The sequence below is a fragment of the Peromyscus californicus genome, unplaced genomic scaffold (genome assembly GCF_007827085.1).
Source record: "Peromyscus californicus insignis strain IS unplaced genomic scaffold, ASM782708v3 Scaffold_7__1_contigs__length_154581171, whole genome shotgun sequence".
Taxonomy (NCBI): Eukaryota; Metazoa; Chordata; class Mammalia; order Rodentia; family Cricetidae; genus Peromyscus; species Peromyscus californicus.
The window spans coordinates 114,801,273-114,819,871 of record NW_026294595.1 but is presented as its reverse complement, the minus strand read 5'-3'; the positions used below and the strand labels follow the sequence as shown (position 1 = coordinate 114,819,871).

General features: G+C 40.7%; 1 protein-coding gene across 11 annotated transcripts in view; it reads left to right on the top strand.

Moving 5' to 3' along the window:
- Positions 1–6,011: 6,011 nt before the first annotated feature.
- Tasp1 (taspase 1) overlaps positions 6,012–18,599 on the top strand; it is a 257,060-nt gene continuing 244,472 nt past the window's right edge. For 8 of the 11 annotated variants that reach the window (XR_008214930.1, XR_008214931.1, XM_052723400.1 and 5 more), the window contains exons 1-2: positions 6,012–6,073; positions 11,617–11,835. Coding sequence is in view for 9 of the 11 variants with exons in the window: in XM_052723400.1 (XP_052579360.1) it covers positions 11,691–11,835 (145 nt within the window). In the remaining 2 variants the exon portion in view is untranslated. Of the gene's footprint in view, positions 6,074–9,410; positions 9,740–10,499; positions 11,129–11,202; positions 11,412–11,616; positions 11,836–18,599 lie in introns of those variants that run through there. The other 3 variants (XM_052723393.1, XM_052723395.1, XM_052723394.1) reach the window with 3 other exon arrangements.

Sequence of the window (18,599 nt, the reverse complement as noted above, 5' to 3'; positions counted from 1 at the left end):
TGGCACCAAGTGGGGAGGATCAGAATATTAACATTAGGAACTTTCCTTGTGTGTTCCATCATTGTCAACTGACATACAATGCAAGCCTTTCAGTCCAACCAATCATATTCATTTGTTCTTTCTGTTGTTAAAAACAGCCATAATGGGGCTGGAGAGATGGCTCAGAGTTTAAGAGCACTGGGTATTCTTCCAGAGGTCCTGAGTTCAATTCCCAGCAACCACATGGTGGTTCACAACTATCTAGAATGAGATCTGGTGCCCTCTCCTGGTGTGCAGGCATGCATGCAGACAGAGTACTGTATACATAATAAGTACAATTTTTTTAAAAAAGAAAGGATTTGTTATTTAAAACAACAACAACAACAACAACAACAACAAAAGAGCCATAATGTTTCTAGAGAACTAAAGATGCATAACAACTATTTCTGTGGTTTAAGGAGGAAGTCAGTGAGCCGTTGCAAAGTTCTCATCTCCCCCAGGGCTGGGGAACCAGAACTTTATTTCATCCTATAGGTAAAATGGAGTCTAAAGTCAAAATGGCAGTACTCAGGCCAAGGTGTTTTGCCTGATCCCTTCAGTTACTAATCATTGACTTTGTGTTCATTAAAATGGAAGTTACCCAGGATTTAATGAGCTGTGTCCTTTAGAAGGTGGCAAAGTCAGAGAGGCTGGCTTCTGCTGACCTCCACTAAGGAACTTGTTAAGTGCAAGAATCTTAGATCTATCAAACGCTTGGAACAAGACTGAGCATTGATGAGATGGCAGCCCTGCCTGACCCCTTAACTGATGCCCTATGAGACCTGAGCAGAGCCTGGACACCTGACTGTGAGAGATGAAACACACAACTGAGTTTGTGGTAACTTGTTATGCAGTAATGAAAACAAATACACCATACTTCCATCGGGAACATGTCTGATTGGAGTGTTAAAGGAGAACTGTCCCTTGGCATCTGTGGGGAACTGCCTCCCTCATACCACAATCCAAGAATGCTTAAGTCTGTTACAAACACTGATGTAGCATTAGCATATAAACTCTTCAAATCCTCCCCTATAAAGTATAAATAATATGTAGATTACATTATAATAACTAATGCAATGTGAATGCTGTGTAAATAGCTGTCATACTGTGGTGTTATGGTACTAACAACAGGAATGACAGAGAGGGCCACTGAAAATGTGCTTTTCAGGAATAGCAAATGCAGGGAGGCTCCCAGAGAAACCCAACAGAAGGACTGCCTAGGGTGTAAGGATCAAGATGCAGCAGTCATCATTCATACTACTAGAGATAAGGGAGAGATTTTTCAGCTGGCTACTGTTTGGGGTTTGGAAGAGGAACAAACAAGAAGAGGGACGTTGTGGTGGTTTGAGAAGGAATGGACCGCATAGGTTCATATATTTGAATACTTGGTCATTTGGGAGTGGTGCTACTTGAGAGGGATTAGGAGGTATGACCTTGTTGGAGTTAGGTGTGGCCTTATTGGAGTAAGAATGTCACTGGGGGTGGGCTTCGGGGTTTCAAAAGCTCAAGCCAGGCCCCGTGTCTTTCTTTTTCTGCTGCCCACAGATCCAGTTGTAGAATGTTCAGCTACTTCATACCATGTCTGCCTGTGTACTGCTATGCTTCCTGTAATGATGATAATGGACTGAACCTCTGAAACTGCAAAGCAAGCCCAATTAAATATTTTTCTTTAGTCAGGTGGTGGTGGTGCATACCTTTAATCCCAGCTCTGGGGAGGCAGAGGCAGGCAGATCTATGTGAGTTGGAGGCCAGCTTGGTCTATAGAGTGAGTTCCAGGACAGCCAGGGCTTTACAAGGAAATTCTGTCTCGAAAAACAAAACAAAAATGTTTTCTTTTATAATAGTTTAAGGGTCACGATGTCTCTTCACAGCAATAGAACAGAAACGCAGACAGAGATAATTGTTTTTTTTTTCCCTGAAAAATATTTGCTAATAAGAACTTTTCATATTTAACATTTTGAGCAAATTCATTAGCTAGACAACTGTTCATTTTTAATATTTCAAATTATCTCTCAATGACTGTGGTGAATAGTTGTAATCCTTAGCACTCAGGAGGCAATATGATTGGGAGTTTGAGGTCAGCTTGGGCTACATTGTCAAACATCATCTCAAAACAAACAAACAAACAAACAAACAAACAAACAAACAAACAAACTCCAAACCACCCAACCAGCCAAACAAAAACCAGGCTGGCAAAATGGCTAAATGTGCTTGCTGTCAAGCCCCAGGATGTGAGTTAAATCTCTGGAACCCACATAAAGTGGAAAAATAAAACCAGGCCTACAAAGTTATTCTGACTTCCACAGGAGGACCACGGCATGTGCGCATTGTGTCCACACACTAATGCCAGACCCCTCTATGAACATTTTACACCCTTGAATGAGAATAAAATATGTTATCACAACAAGTATAAAATCAGTAAACACCTCGCCAGTGAAATGATCTGGGATTTTTAACCATGACCCCTGAACTACACTTGGTTAACTGCTGCAGTATCTGTTTATATATAACCAGGTCTTTCATCTAAACTGTGCATTGTCTTGGTGTTCAGTGTGGCTGGCTTATGGGATTGACTAGGTTGATCTCCAATTCTCTTTTCAAACCGTTGTTCTCCCAGCACTTGTTTTGTGTAAAGCCTAATTATCTGTTAAATAAATGAATCATCACTTTCCAATTAGAATGGAAGAAACATTTCTGTATTCTGGTGTAGCTAGAGTTTTCCTGCCTGGCCCACAGTCAGGACAAATCTCTATCACCCGCCAGTCCCACTGCCGCTCAGACCCGACCAAGTAAACACAGAGACTTATATTGGTTACAAACTGTATGGCCGTGGCAGGCTTCTTGCTAACTGTTCTTACAGCTTAAATTAATCCATTTCCATTAATCTATACCTTGCCACGTGGCTTGTGGCTTACCGGCATCTTCACATGCTGTTTGTCATCGTGGCGGCTGGCAGTGTCTCTCTGACTCAGCCTTCCACTTCCCAGCTTTATTCTCCTCCTTGTCCCATCTACACTTCCTGCCTAGCCAATGGCCAATCAGTGTTTTATTTATTGACTAATCAGCAACACATTTGCCATACAGAACATCCCACAGCATCCTGGGAAGGAAAATACTAACAAAGCAAAAATAGCTTTGCAAGGCAATTTTTTTTTTTTTTTTTTGAGTCAGGGTTTGTGTATAGCCTTGGCTGTCCTGGAACTTGCTCTATAGACCAGGCTGGCCTTGAACTCACAGAGATCTGCCTTCCTCTGCCTCCCAAGTGCTGGGATTAAAGGTGTGTGACACCACTGCCTGACCACAGGCAACTCTTTTTGTAACAAGGGTGCACCAAACTCCAAACTGGGTGAGCAAGCACATTTGGCCAAGACCGTTTCTGTCTTTTATGCCTGACATGGGTAGTGACTGTGTTTTATCCCATCTGTCTGAGCTCCACTTCACAATCTGTTGTAATTGTCTAATCATGTCAAAGAGGGAGGAGAAAGATTCAGAAACTTGAGTCCTTGCTAGGCTTCCTTTGACAGAGAAGAACAATAACAACAACAAAACCAAGAAACATTTCTCACATTTACACAATGCTAACTTATTTTCCCAATTTTGATGATCACTTACAGACATTTTTGGTTTATTAAATGTCTGTATGCTATTTGAGAAAGAAGTTTGATTCTTGGTAACAAGTATGCATTTAATGGAGATTTCCTTCCTTTCTTTTTTCTTTTCCTCTTTCTTTCCTCTCTCTCTCTGGTTTTTTGAGACAGTTTCTCTGTGTATCCCTGGCTGTCTTGGAAAGCACTCTGTAGACCAGTCTGGCCTCGAACTCAGAGATCCACTTGCCTCTGCCTTCTGAGTGCTGGGATTAAAGGCGTGCACCACCACCGCCCAGCTCACACATTTTTTATCCCCAGTTTACAAGTGTGGAAATTAAATAATAGAAGGATTAATAAAACTGTTCAATTTGACAGTTAAGTAGTAGGACAGAGATATAAACACTGATTCTTTTGTTTCTAGAATCTTTGCTGTTAACCTATCCCATATTGCTACCATTCGCTGACTTAACCATTAAACACTTTCCCCCCTTTATCCAAACCACTCATTTTTAAAAAATTTATTTATTCTGGGGGGGTGGGAGGAGGGAGGACAGGGGAATCTGTGGTTGATATGTAAAATGAATGGAAAATCTCTTAATAAAAAAAAGGAAAAAAAGCCGGGCGGTGGTGGCGCACGCCTTTAATCCCAGCACTCGGGAGGCAGAGGCAGGCGGATCTCTGTGAGTTCGAGGCCAGCCTGGACTACCAAGTGAGTTCCAGGAAAGGCGCAAAGCTACACAGAGAAACCCTGTCTCGAAAAACCAAAAAAAAAAAAAAAAACAAAAACAAAAAAAAAAAGGAAAAAAATAAAGTATAAAATATAAAAAAAATTAGGGTGTCAGGTCCCTTGGAACTGGAGTTACAGACAGTTGTGAGCTGGATATTGAACCTGGGTCCTCTGGAAGAGCAGTCAGTGTTCTTAACCGCTGAGTCACCTCTCCATCTCCCAAATCACTCATTTTAATACTGGTTTCTACATTTCCTTTCAAATCTAATGTTTTGCTTAAACTGACAAATTTTACAACTGTTTCTTAATTTCTTCCCATGGAAGAAAATATTACAGAAAGATATCCTGGACTGGGCTAGAGAGATGGCTTGGCCATTAAAGGCTAGGCCAAAAATATAAGATATCCTGGACAATATAAAAATTATTAATTATATATCTGGGATTACCAGCAGTTGAAAAAAAAAACCTTTTCTTTACAATTTATATATTTTAACCTAGTAATCTCAGAGTGGAAATCTCATTCTTGATCACTCTAAAACCCCAAGTATTGGCTGCTCTCCTCTTCTGAGCGATTGGGCTTATCACTCTTCCTGCTCCACCTCTAAGATTCAGTCAAGAAGTCCTACAGTCCAGTGACTCTCAAGCTTTAGGCATTAGAATTACCTAGAAAGCTTGTTAAAAGATTGCTTTAGGTGGGTTCTAAGAATTTGCCTTTTCAGCAGGAGCTCTGGTGATCCTAAACTGTTGGTTTTGGACCTCACATAGGAGAAAGTACATGCTGAGCATTTCTAATCTAAAAATCCAAAACCTCAACTGCTCCCACACCATGCACGAAATTATTTAAAAATGCTTTACAAAATTACCTTTAGGCTCTGTGTGAAATACAATTGAGTATTTCTTTTTCCAACTGGGGTCCTATCCCCTGGACGTCTTATTATGTGTAAGCAATAACTTCAAATTTGAAAAAAACTAAAAAAAAAAAAAACCCAAAAAACAAAACAAAACAAAACAAAAAAACCCAAATATTTTTCATCCTATTTCAGATAAGTGATACTTAACTTGCACTATTCTATTCCTTCCAATATCTGCTTCCCTAAGCAGGCTATTTGTTAAAGGTTTCAAGATACTAGTTACAAAGAAACTGTATGTAATTGCTACTGGGTCCTGGTCTTTGATCCTGGACAGTTAAGTAAGGCTCAGGACATTTCCTTCTTCCTAGGATAAGGCTGACTCTCACTAGACGCAACCCCTAGATAGAATGTAGGTAGAATCCTAGTTTTCCATAGGAGTCAGGTTGCAAGAATGACGGGAGAAGGGCTCTACAGCAACCCGGTAATCAGTGATGGCCACTATTTTCATTTCGTGCAACTGCCCTTGTCAGCTAACCACGTGGGTAAGAGGCAGACACGTCCTGCGAGCTAATTACAGGGCACAGTGAAGGCGAGGTGGGTAACGTTTCGCTGCACAGCTACGAAAACAAACAAACCGAAATATGCCAAAAAAATAAATAAATAAATAAAAGAAGTCCTTAAATATCAGAAGCCGGAGGCAGACCTGTGTGTCTCTCCTCTGAAGCCAAAGAACCGGACTAAATGGCAGAGACACACCCACACAGGGCGTCTGCTTCCGGCCACGTGTGCACCCTCAGCCAATGGAAAGGCTTCATGCCACTCCCGCTTCCTCACCCTGGCAACGGGCGAGCGACTACTTCCGGCGCAAGGAGTGCTCAGCGCTGACGCGGGTGAGTGTCCCTCGTTCTCACGCTGTCCGCGTCGCCGCCGCCGCCGCCGAGCCTCGGTCTCCGTGTGGCCCCGCAGGCTCGCGCGGCGTGCTCTCCCGACCGCACGGGACGGCGCTCACGGCGCCACCTGCCTGTCCCGGGGCAGGGGCCCACGGAGTCCCAGGCCCCGAGTCACGGTCACGCGTGGGCCCCGCCAGTTTGCTTGGCTGCGGAGTTCTCGTAGCGCTTCGCGCGCTGTGCAGTCACAGGCTGCAGGGCACTCACAGCCTCCGGGACCGCGCAGGGTCTGGCATGTCCCACATGCTGCTGTCGCAGTGGGGCCAGAGCTTCCCGGAGTGTATTAGAGGCCTGGTTTGAGTCCCGAGGGACATTAGCCTCCAGTGCAGAGGCAGCGGAGGCTAGGGCCGAGTAGAGGAAGCAGCTGGAGAGGCAGGCAAAAAGCAGTAGCTGGAGGTGTTTTGAAGTAGAGGGCATAATGATTCCGAGTTCAGCGTAATTCTGCTGGGAGAGGAAAGAAAGGTTTATTGGGGGCCATTGGACTAAGATCTTTGAAAAATAAGCTAAGGAAGTTTAACTTACACACTTGAGCATTTAATAATTTCCCTTTTTGTTTGTTGTAAATAAACCTTTTTTTTTTTCTCACTACTTCAGAAAGCAGTGGTTATTAGAAAACGTTTGGGAAATGCAGAAATAGTTAGAGATTAACATAGTTGCCTCAATTAAGGCTCTATAATTTCTTAGGTGTTTAAGCTATCACCTGCAAATGTGTGTGTACAGTACGGTTCAAAGTAAAAATTGCAATTTGTGTATGTTGTATTCATTGCATGGATAGATTGATTATGCTTTGTCTTTAGTTTTTTTTTTTATTTTATGTGAATGAGTGTTTGCATCATAATGTCGGTCTGCACCACGTGCATATCCATGGAGGCCAGAAGAGGGCATCCTATTTCCTGGAACTGGAATCATGGATAGTTATAAGCCAGCGTGTGGTGCTAGGAGCTACTCAAGTCTTCTGCAAGAGAAGCAAGTGCTCGTTACTGCTAAGCCATCTTTCCAGCCCTGGTTATGTTTTTTCTTTTTGAGGTGTAATCAACTCAGTACAAAATCCATTCTTTTAAATTGTAACTCTGTGTGTGTGTGTTTTAAGTGTTCAAAAGTTTTATAGTATTGCTGTCTAGTCCCAGAACATGTTTATCACCTTCACCAAAAATCTCATGCCCATTAGAGTTAACCCTCCACCAGCTGCCCCTCCCACCCCCAACTTCTGATCCATGTTTCTATTTGCATCTTCCTGTTTTGTACATTTCAAGTAAATGGAAGCATGTAACAGGTGTCCTTTTGTGTCTAGCCTCTTTCAGTTAGCAAGCGTAATGTTTTCAGGGTTTGTCCATGACTATGTAAAAATACGTTATTTATTTTTATTTATTTTTCCCTGTTATTCTGGGGATGGACCTCACATGCTAGGTAAGAATTCTACCACTGACCTACATAACTCACCCATTCCTTTTTATGGATATGTGGTTGTATTGTTTTGTATTTTGGGCTGTTTGGAATAATTCTACACATCCTCTATGACTTTTTGTGTGGATATTTCCTTTAGTTTTTCTTTCTTTCTTTTTTTTTTTTGTATGTACCTAGAAGTGGAACTTCTGGGTCATGTGTTTTGAGAACTGAGCATACCTTGTAAAGTGGCTACAGCATATTAAATCAAATTGATTATGAAGGCCTGCTTCTCTAAATCCTGGCAAACACCTGTTGTTTTGATTATTCGCATCTCATTACAGATGGTTGTGGGCCACCATATGGGTGCTGGGAATTGAACTCAGGATCTGGAAGAACAGCCAGTGCTCTTAACCTCTGAGCCATCTCTCCAGCCCCTTAATCCCAATCTTAATTACTCATATCACACACTACATATTATGCAGTAATTATGTATGTTAGTGTAGGTTACAGAAGGTGTGCTCAGAAGCAGAATTACTGGCTCAAAGATGAATTTGAGTTTGTTCTGGAACTCATTTAATGAAGCATTGCAATCTCAATATGATACTAAAAGCACAAAAGATACTAGTGAAATAGTATCTCCTTATTGTTTTGCTTTCTATGGTTAATAATCTTAAGGATCTTTCCATGTACTAATTGATCCTTATATAATTTTGGAGAAATATGTAATGTTTGACTAGGTTTTTTTTTTTTTTTTTATGTCCATGTACCACATGTGTGTCTGTTATTAACAGAGGCCAGAACTACATAATAGAATGACTCTGTCTCAGATAGAGATACCCGTCTTTAAAAACTAAACAAACAAAAACCACCACCACAACAAAAAAATATTGCTGAATCTAGAGTCAGAAATATTTACCCCTGTATAACTTCTGGTAATCTAAAAGTTTTTATAGTTTTGATGTACTTAATTTTGGTGTATAGTAGCAGAGAGGAGCACAGCTTTACTTTTTGCCTTCTGGCTATCTAATTTTCATCACCTTTGGTGACTTTCCTTTTCCCATTAACTGACTTAGGCATCCATCTTGAAAATCAGTTGGCCACAAATAATGTTAGTTATAACTATTCCTCTCTGTTGAACTCTTAGGTCGCACATGTTTTTAAAATTCTATATTACCCTATATTAAGCATAGCATAAACTGTGTAAAGCTAACCAGGAGTGGTGGCATATGCTAGAAATCCTAGAACTTGGGAAGTGGAGGGAGGAGGATCAGGAGTTTGAGGTCAGTCTGGGCCACATGAGACCCTGTCTCACAAAACAAAACAAATGATCATCAACAACACAAACCAACCTAAGAAAGACTGTTTAAAATTTAGGTAGAAGGTGTGCTCAGAAGTAGAATTACTGGCTCAAAGATGAATTTGAGTTTGTTCTGGAACTCATTTAATGAAGCATTGCAATCTCAATATGATACTAAAAGCACAAAATACTGTGTTTGTTTTTTAAAATGAGCGCTTCTCACTTCATATCCCTGATTGACCTGCCACCCGTTTTGTAGACCAGGCTGGTCTTAAGGTTGCAGTGAGCCTCCTATCAATGACTCTTTATTATCAGTTGCAATAGCTTAAGGGCTAGATTTCTTCTGTAAAGAAATATTTTATTATCAGATAGATGATTTCTTGATTGTCTTCCTCCTATACTACTTTGGAAAGATTAAACAGGAAACATGATACTTCTAAATTGTTTAATTAAAAAAAAAGTCATCACGTGATAGGAAAACTAAAAAATTATGTGATTTTATATATATATATATATATATATATATATATATATATATATATATATATATAAATGACTGTAAGGTGAGTTAGAAAAGGATTTTGCAACTATGAAAAATGCTGTGGGGATGACCTAGACTTTAGGGGAAAAAAATGAGCTCATTTTAGTAGGTTAACAAGGAACACCAAGATGGAGCTTCAAGGAGAAAAAAACCATGGCTCTAGTCACAATTTTATTTCAAGTCAGAGCATAAAAAAGCTAAGAAATCATGTGTTTTGCTGAGAGGATTGTTTGGAAAGATTGGCAGTAAGCACAGTTCTGGAGATGTTGAAAATAGGCCCAGAGGGCTTATGAACTAGGATCGTAGGTTGGTGAGCTTGCCATGAAGAGCAGGAGGTTAGAGAACCAGCGTGGAGGAGGAGACTAAGAGAAGACCGTTGACTTAGGTAAATCAGAAAAGTACAGTTAATGGGAAGCAAGAGCTTATGTTTTAGACAGCTTGGTTAAGATATAATTTATGTGTCAACTCAAAGTATACGATGTATTAGCATTTATTGTATTCAGACTGTGAAACCTTCAATGTCCTAATCAGTTTTAGAATGTTGATTGTATGTACATTGTATTGTACAATGATATTGTATTTAATATTATTCATTTTAAGGCTCTTAATACTGATGTCATGAGTATGTTATGTTCATACACAGAATATTTGTATCTTTCTACAGTGTTAGAATTTATTGGGGAGCACCCTGGGATATTGCTTGGTTGTTAGAGTGTTTGTTTGCCTACCAAGCTGCAAAACCTGGGTTAGATTTCAAGGACTGCACAACATTGGGTGTGGTGGGACATGCTTGTAATCTCAGGATTCTGGAGGTAGAGTCAGGAGGATCAGAAATTCGAGGCCATTGTTGGTAACATGTGTTCAAGGCCTGCAGGGGATACATGATGCCTTATCTCAAAAACAAACAAACAAACAAACAAACAAAATAAGAAAGAAAGAAACAAAATGATTGAATAAAAAGTTCACAAGCTTTTGTTGCCTCTAGTTTGTAAAGTTGTCAAATTTGCCTTGATAGTTAGCTATTTCAAACACAGTTTTTTTTTTTTTAAATCCCAATCTTTTTTTTTTTTTTTTTAGATTTATTTATTTATTATATATACAGTGTTCTGTTTGCATGTATCCCTGCAGGCCAGAAGAGGGAGCCAGATCTCATTACAGATGGTTGTGGGCCACCATATGGGTGCTGGGAATTGAACTCAGGATCTGGAAGAACAGCCAGTGCTCTTAACCTCTGAGCCATCTCTCCAGCCCCTTAATCCCAATCTTAATTACTCATATCACACACTACATATTATGCAGTAATTATGTATGTTAGTGTAGGTTACAGAATGTGGTAAAGAAGGTACAGGGAGTTCAAGCAGTGCAGAGGCTTTCCTGGAGGCAGAGGTGGAGAGCTGATGCTGATGGAGAGCTGCAGGAGCCAAACATAGCAGGGCTGCAGGGTCAGAGTTGATCCCAGGCCTCAGGGTTGAGTTGAGCTGCAGAGGTGAGGTGTGGAACCATGGAGTCAATAGAGGTGAGGTGTGGGCCTAGAACTGGGCAGATTGGCAGATGATAATGTGAGTGGGCCATTTCATCAGTAGGGACTTATCTGAGCTTAATACTCAGAGACAGTCCAGATTTCTTTGCCTGTGGATCCCTTTATACACACACTGGGTGGTGAGATGACAGGTTGGTGGAGGCCATTGCTCATAGTGTTAGGGTGCCCAGATAAAGGTGTAACACCCTTCTTCAGACTGATGTCTTCGGTAAAATATTGGCTTCTCTTTGTCTGGTAAGATTTAATATCCCCACATACTCCTATGTTCCCAGTCTGATATGTTTATAGAGGTGCTTTTTTACTTTAAATAACAAGTTGGTTTTCAGTCTGTGCCACCCCTGCATGGTGCTGGACAGGTAGCATTATCTGTGCACAGTGTGTACAATTGGGAGCAGAGTCAATTTGCTTCTACATATGTACTCAAAGTGGACCAAAATTTGGTTTGTAAAATGAAGTCACCTAGACCAAGGCACAGCCTGGAAGCCACTGTTTCCTGTCCTGCTGAGATCTTTTTATAGTAAGTTCTTTAGTTTATATGTGTTCAGACAAGTACTGTCACTGGACAGAGATTTAAATTGTAAGCTTCTCATGTTCTGTTAATATTATCCAGTTCAACTATTTAAAAAATACCTATTTTGAAAAATACATGTGCATGACTTTTTGTAAGTAATGTGCATGTTGGTAGAAAGAAATAGAGGTAATCTCTTCCTATTTTTCTCTAGGGTAACTCCTCCTGTGAAGTTGCTTTTGCATGGAAGGATGCTCTTTTCCTGATAGAAGATGATAATCTTGGAGAATGACCATGGAGAAGGGGATGAGTTCTGGAGAAGGACTGCCTTCCAGATCACCTCAGGCATCTGCTGCTAAAGTAACAGTCAAGGAATCAGAAACAAGGCAGCCCTGTGAGGAGAAACGAGGGGGCTTTGTGCTGGTGCATGCAGGTGAGACCTTGTGGGTGAGTTGAAATGGAAGCTGAAAAGAATGTTTTCTGTTTCTTGCTTTGAAAAACACTGAAGACTGAATTTTGTATCTGCCAAAGAGAGATTGGAACCCAAGAACCCGTTAGATGTTAATAGAGTGAGGGCCTATTCTATACTCCAGGTTGGAAGGTCTAACAATGATACGTCTTCCTATGTCTTCATTATTTCCCCTCTCTCTTATTTATCTTTACCTTATGTAGTACATATGTTTAGATCAGTAGTGTTAAAACCAAAGTAAATTTTAAATATTTATTTGCTTGTTTATTTATTTAGAGACAGGATCTCATTATGTAGTTCTGACTGTCCTAGAACTCAATATATAGACCAAGCTGGTCTCAAACTCACAGAGATCCACCTGCCTCTGCCTCCCAAGTGCTGGGATTAAAATTGTGTACCACTATGCCTGGCTTGAAACCAAAGTAAGTTTTTAAGTTCTGATTTATGTTTTATAGGATAATGCCACTGAAAAATTCTTTCTGGCCCCATTTTAGACAGTGGCCATCTTAAAGTATAATTACAAAATTATATAGATCAGCTTTTTCCCCTCATCTACCCACCCATCCATCCATCCGTCTATCTATATGTATGTATGTGTGTGTCCTTGTGTCTGGGCATAAACACCATAGCATATTTGTGGAGGTCAGTTATGGGTGTCAGTTTTCTCTACTATGTGGGTTATCGGGATTGAATTCAGTAATGGTGGCAAGCACCCTTGCCTACAGAGCCATCTTGACAGCCCATAGTTTAGCCTTGTAAGAATGTTTTAATTTCTCTTTGCCCTCTGCAGATTCAGTGATTCTTTATGAAATGAACTGACAATTGAAAAATTAATGGGAGAAAAACTATAGCAAATGTATTAACATGAATATGTGTACTAGCTTTTGAGACACAAAGAAAGGGCCAGATGGTTGAAGCTGCAATAGTCTTTCCAGCTACAGACTGGAAGTACTTGTTGGGGAGGTGGTGACAGGTTCTGAGAGGACAAAGAGAAGAAATAAATTGTGAACAAATGTCTTATTATGGAGAGATGGTCTTCCAGGTTACAGTCATCAGAAGACTGTCAAAGTCTTTTGACAAAGATAATTTGGTAGGATCTTTAGTAGATGTGAAGAAGCCAGATAAAGGGGCTTCAGAGGAGTTCTGCTTACATAGTGATGTAGATGTCTTGAATAGTAAAAATCTTTTTCCCTCTAGTCTTCTGTCTGCAGTCCTCCTGAGTAGCCACCTTGTATTATGCTCAAGAAGTATATTTTGATAACAGTGAGCTAGCTTAGTGGGTAAAGGCGCTTGCCACCAGCTTGACAACCTGAGTTCAATCTTGGAATCCACATGGAGGAAGAGAGCCGACTCCCTCAGTGGTCACACATGACCTCCACATGTTTGTCTCTGTGTATGCTTGCATGCACACATCCACACAGACACAAAATAAATAATGAATGTAAAAAAATCAAAGAATTATATTTTGAGGTAAATCATTTCACTGGCTCATATTTTCCTAGTATTATAAGTGAAGAACCTTAGGACTCGAGACTCAGTGCCTTGAATGACTCCAGTTGCACTTCTGAGCAGGGCTGAGAAACCCTTAATTGACCCTAAATTTTTGACACTGTCTCATCCTGTGATCTGTCTACTTAGAAGACCATGAGGACAGAGTAAAACTTAATTCCTGGATCCTCCACTTGAGGAGGCGTGGCTTTGAGGTCACATCTACTCAGCAGGCACTTCCTTTTTTGGCCATTTCCATTTTCTTGCATATAGAATGTAAACTCCATGATACCTGTAGGGAAAGAATGGCAAGTCTCCTTTTAGCTTTATCTAGACTAGACCTATTTCTCACGAAACTAGTCTGGTTGTTAACCTTTGGCTATTTTTCAGGCTGGAGAACTTGGAAGTCCCTTAGAATCTAGTCCAGAGGGGTTAACTAACATAAAATATAGGAAGTTTGATTTCTCTGTCTCTTCCAGATCCCTGCCCCATATGTCACACCCCGTCTTTCTCCCTCTTTTACTATAGGGTCTTATGTGTGCTAGGTGAGTGCCTAGTCACAGAGGTACATCATCAGCCTTTGCTTTTTTATTGTTTAATTTTTAAAAATTATTATTATTATGTGTGCATATGATATTGTGTGTGGGTGCTTGTGCTGTGGTGCATGTGTCAAAGGACAACCTTGTGAGATGGTTTGCTCCTTCCACCTTTACATAGCTTCTGGAGACTGAACTCAGATTGCCAGGCTTGCCACAGGTACTTATCTGCTGAGCCATCTAGTTGTGCTCCCCTTCCCCATTTTTTTTAAGACACTGTCTCACTCTAGCCCAGGCTGGCCTAGAACTCACTTTGTAACCTAAGCTGACCTGGGACTCAGGGAAGTTCTCCAGCTTAGCCTTTCAGTGCTGATACTGTAGACATGAGCCACCATACGCAGATATGTAGCTTATCTTCAAGATAGGGTCCTGTTATATAGCACAGGCTTGCCTCAGATTTGTGAGTTTCTTGCCTTGGCATGTGCCACTTAAACTGGCTAATTCCCTTTCTTTTGTCTATTCTGTTTTCCCACCACACTCCCCTCTTTTACAAAGAGAGATGAGGGGGCTGGAGAAATGGCTCAGTGGTTAAGAACTCTTGCTGATCTCAGAGGACCTGAGTTCAGTTCCTAGCAACCCCATAAGGCAGCTTAGCACCTCCTGTAACTCCAGCTCCAGAGGATCTGATACCTTTGGTACTCATGGGCACTTGCACACGTGTGGCATATACAAACACGCACATGTGCAGGCAGGCATGCTCACACACCCACAGAGATAAAAACAGGATCTTTAAAAAAAGAAAGAAAAGGTGAGATGAGGCAAATGTATTGAAATGTGTTTACTTTTACTCAATTTAAAATAGACCTGGGACTCTTAACTCCTGCTTCTGAATCTCTGGTTCATTATCATCTTTACTGCACCATGTCAGCAGTGTATCCATAATACCAGTGAGTAACTGTCTTTAAAGTTATTGGTAAAAAGTACAAGAAACACTTGGGAGGCAGAGGCAGGCAGATCTCTGTGAGTTCGAGGCCAGCCTGGTCTCCAAAGCGAGTTCCAGGAAAGGCGCAAAGCTACACAGAAAAACCCTGTCTCGAAAAAAACAAAAAAAAAAAAACCAAAAAGTACAAGAAACATCTGAAACTTAGACAAGTAGTAACAGCTTTAGATATTTGGAAAACATTGCTTTTTTTTGACTGTTATGATTCTGTTCTCTTTCAGACATACTTGATGGTAATGGCCCCTAGCTAAAGACTGTGCTAGAGATCAGAATAAGTAGGGATCAGTCTGGGCTGTGGCAGGAAATCTTGTGACAACCTCTTCTTATCTGGCCAGACCTGACCCTGCTTAGCTTCTGAGATCAACTGAGATTGGGTCAGTTCAGGGTGGCATGGCCATAGCCACATCCTCTATTTCTTTTCTTTTTTTCTTTGTTTTTCTGTTTTCTTTCTTTCTTCCTTTTTATTTTATTTTTTTGGTTTTTCAAGACAGAGTTTCTCTGTGTAACAGTCTTGGCTATCCTGGAACTTACTCTGTATACCAGGGTGGCCTCAAACTCACAGAGATCCTCCTGCCTCTGCCTCCCAAGTGCTGGTATTAAAGGCATGTGCCACCACCGACTAGCTCACATCCTCTATTTCTAAATTATTAGAAATTCAAATAGATTGTTGACTACGAAGAAGTCTGTATCTTACATATTTAACATAATTTAATGTTAAAGATTACATTTCTCATATAATGTACAACTGTTTTGTTCAGCATTAGACTTACCCAACATTTAGTAGAGTTTTTTTAAAAAAATTTTTAAAAGATTTATTTATTTATTTATGTGTTTGAGTGTTCTGTCTTCTTGTACATGTTCATGACAGAAGAGGGCATCAGATCCCACTGTAAGTGGTTCTGAGCCACCATGTGGTTGCTGGGAATTGAACTCAGGACCTCTGAAAGAGCAACCAGTGCTCTTAACCACTGAGCCTTCTCTCCAGCCCTAGAGTTTTGTTTTTACCTAGCTATTCTCAACATTGGCTAATCTGATACTGATAATAAGAAAAAAGTCAACTGTGCATGGGGACATATACTAATCCCAGCACTTGGAAGTCTGTGTTAGGAAGAATACCATGAGTCTGAGGCCAGCCTGGGCTACAAAAAGAATTCCCAACCAACTGGAGCCACCTGAAGAAGTCAATCCAATCCAATTCAACCAATCAGCCAACCAATCAGCCAACCAAAGAAAAAAAGCAAAACAAAGTAGCCACCTTTAAATTTTTGATAAAATATTTTTTTTTTTATATTTACATATATCCATGTGAGTATATGTGCCCACAGAGGCCCAGAAGAGGGTCTTAGATTCTCTGGAGCAGGAGGTACAGGCGGATGTGATCTGTCTAGTGTGGGAGCTAGGAACTGAGCTGGGATTCTCTGCAAGAGCAGTGCATGCTCTTAACCACTGAGCCATCTCTCCAGACCCAACCTTTAATCTTAAAATTGAAAAGCAGAGACTTGTCTACATTGTGAATGTCAGTGTTACTTGCAGTAGAGAAACCATAGCTCACACAGTGCAAACATAATAGTGCAGTAAAGTTTTTGCTATGTGTTATTACATGGGAGTGCTCTGAGTGCTGAGCCTGTGTTTCCTTTGTCAAATAGGGAAATGGGCAAATATTAACCAGATTCTAAAGATTACTTGGGGCCATATTGAGCTCTTTTCTTTATTCTACTCAGAAAAATTTACATGCTAAGCTTATTTGGCAGTAATATCCCAGGCCTTAGCAAATATTGCTGAAAGTTTGGGGTCCCTGAGTTGGGACACAGCAGACCTAGGATCACATGCTTTACACCATAGGTCTGCGTCTGTTGGTGTGAACTACTTCCAGGCAGTATCTCTGATAGTCTAATGGTTATGCCTACTTGATTTTCTTAAGTTAACTTTTTTTTTTTTGGTTTTCAAGACAGGTTCTCTCTGTGTAGCTTTGCGCCTTTCCTGGAACTCATTTGGTAGCCCAGGCTGGCCTGGAACTCATAGAGATCCGCCTGGCTCTGCCTCCCGAGTGCTGGGATTAAAGGTGTGTGCCACCACTGCCTGGCTCTTAAGTTAACTTTTAAACATGTATTCTTTTAAAATTTCACATATGTATATGATATATCTTGATCATATTTCCTGCAGTCCTTCCCTCCAGCTCTCCTCAGCTCCTCCCCAATACATCTCTCTTCCAACTTTGTGTTTTCTTTTTAAATAACTTAGTCCAGTTAATGTTGCCCACCTGTGCAAGGGTGTAGGGTCATCTGCTGGGGCTTGGGCAACCTTCTAGTGGCCACCACCCTAAAGAAAAATGACTCTCAATTCCTCAGCAGCCATCAGGAGCCCCTCCCACTTCATGCTGGGTTCCTTTAGCTGGTTTGATCTTGTGTAGGTCTTGTGTAACTATAGCTGCTATGAGTTTGTGTGTGCAGTAGCCACACGAGGACAGCATTTCTTCCATCCTCAAGCCCTTACATTCTTTCTGATCCTTCTTTGATGTTCTCTAAGCCTTGCAGGGGGCTAGGAGTGGTGGTTGATATGTATGTCCCATTTGTATCTTGTAGGTGGAAGTTTTCCTGTATGGCGGCCAGCTGGTGGTCGGGACAAATCTCTCCCACTCGCGTCCCCCTAGTAAACACACAGAGGCTTATATTAATTATAACTGCTTGGTCATTAGCTCAGGCTTATTACTGACTAGCTCTTACACTTAAATTAACTCATAATTCTTATTTATGTTTAGCTACGTGGCTTGGTACCTTTTCTCAGTTCTACCTTGTCATCTTGTTTCCTCTGTGTCTGACTGGTGACTCTTGACTCTGCCTTCCTCTTCCCAGAATTCTTGTCTGCTTATTCCGCCTATACTTCCTGCCTGGCTACTGACCAATCAGCATTTTATTTATCAATCAATCAGAGCAAACATTCACAACATACACAACGACATTCCACAGCACTTCCCTTTTTCTGTCTAATCAAAAAGGAAGGTTTTAACTTTAACATAGTAAAATTATATGTAATAGAACAGTTAAGCAAGAATTATGTATTTGGCAAAATTAAAGAAAATATTCTATCTATCCTATATTTGTGAGTTTAAAGTTTCATATCTAATTTATCATTACCAAGGAAAATTATAACTATCAAGTCTTCAACTACATCAAAGACCCCAGAAGGATATAATATTACCTAAGTAAACAGGAAGTGCATTGTAAGCAACTTCCAAAAATCTGGAAATGACAGAGACAGCTGCCTGCCTGGACAGTCATCCAAAGTTCTTCTGTAACGTTGGGGCATCCATCTTTAGCCTACAGGTCTAGAGTTTTTTTTGTCACTTTTTCCTGTGTCCTGTAGAATGTTGGACAGTCTCCTCTGCAAAGCAGGAACCTGAAGGACCATCTCGCCTTGCAAAGTTCAGTGGTCACCTTCCTATGAGTCCTGCATGTCCAGTCGTTACAACATTTTGTCAAGCAGTCCAGACAAGAACAATTTCTTGCCCAAATGGCTATTTTTGCCAAGAAGAAGATAAACTCCATATGGAGTGTCTTTAGCTTATAAAATAATAATGAGGTTTCATAGTGCTTCTTCATACATTTTTAGTTTTGGTTATACCTACCTCCTGCACTCTTTCCCTCACCCACTGCTCCCATCCCCTCCTTAACCTTTAGCTCCTATTACTACCCCTCCCGTGTTCT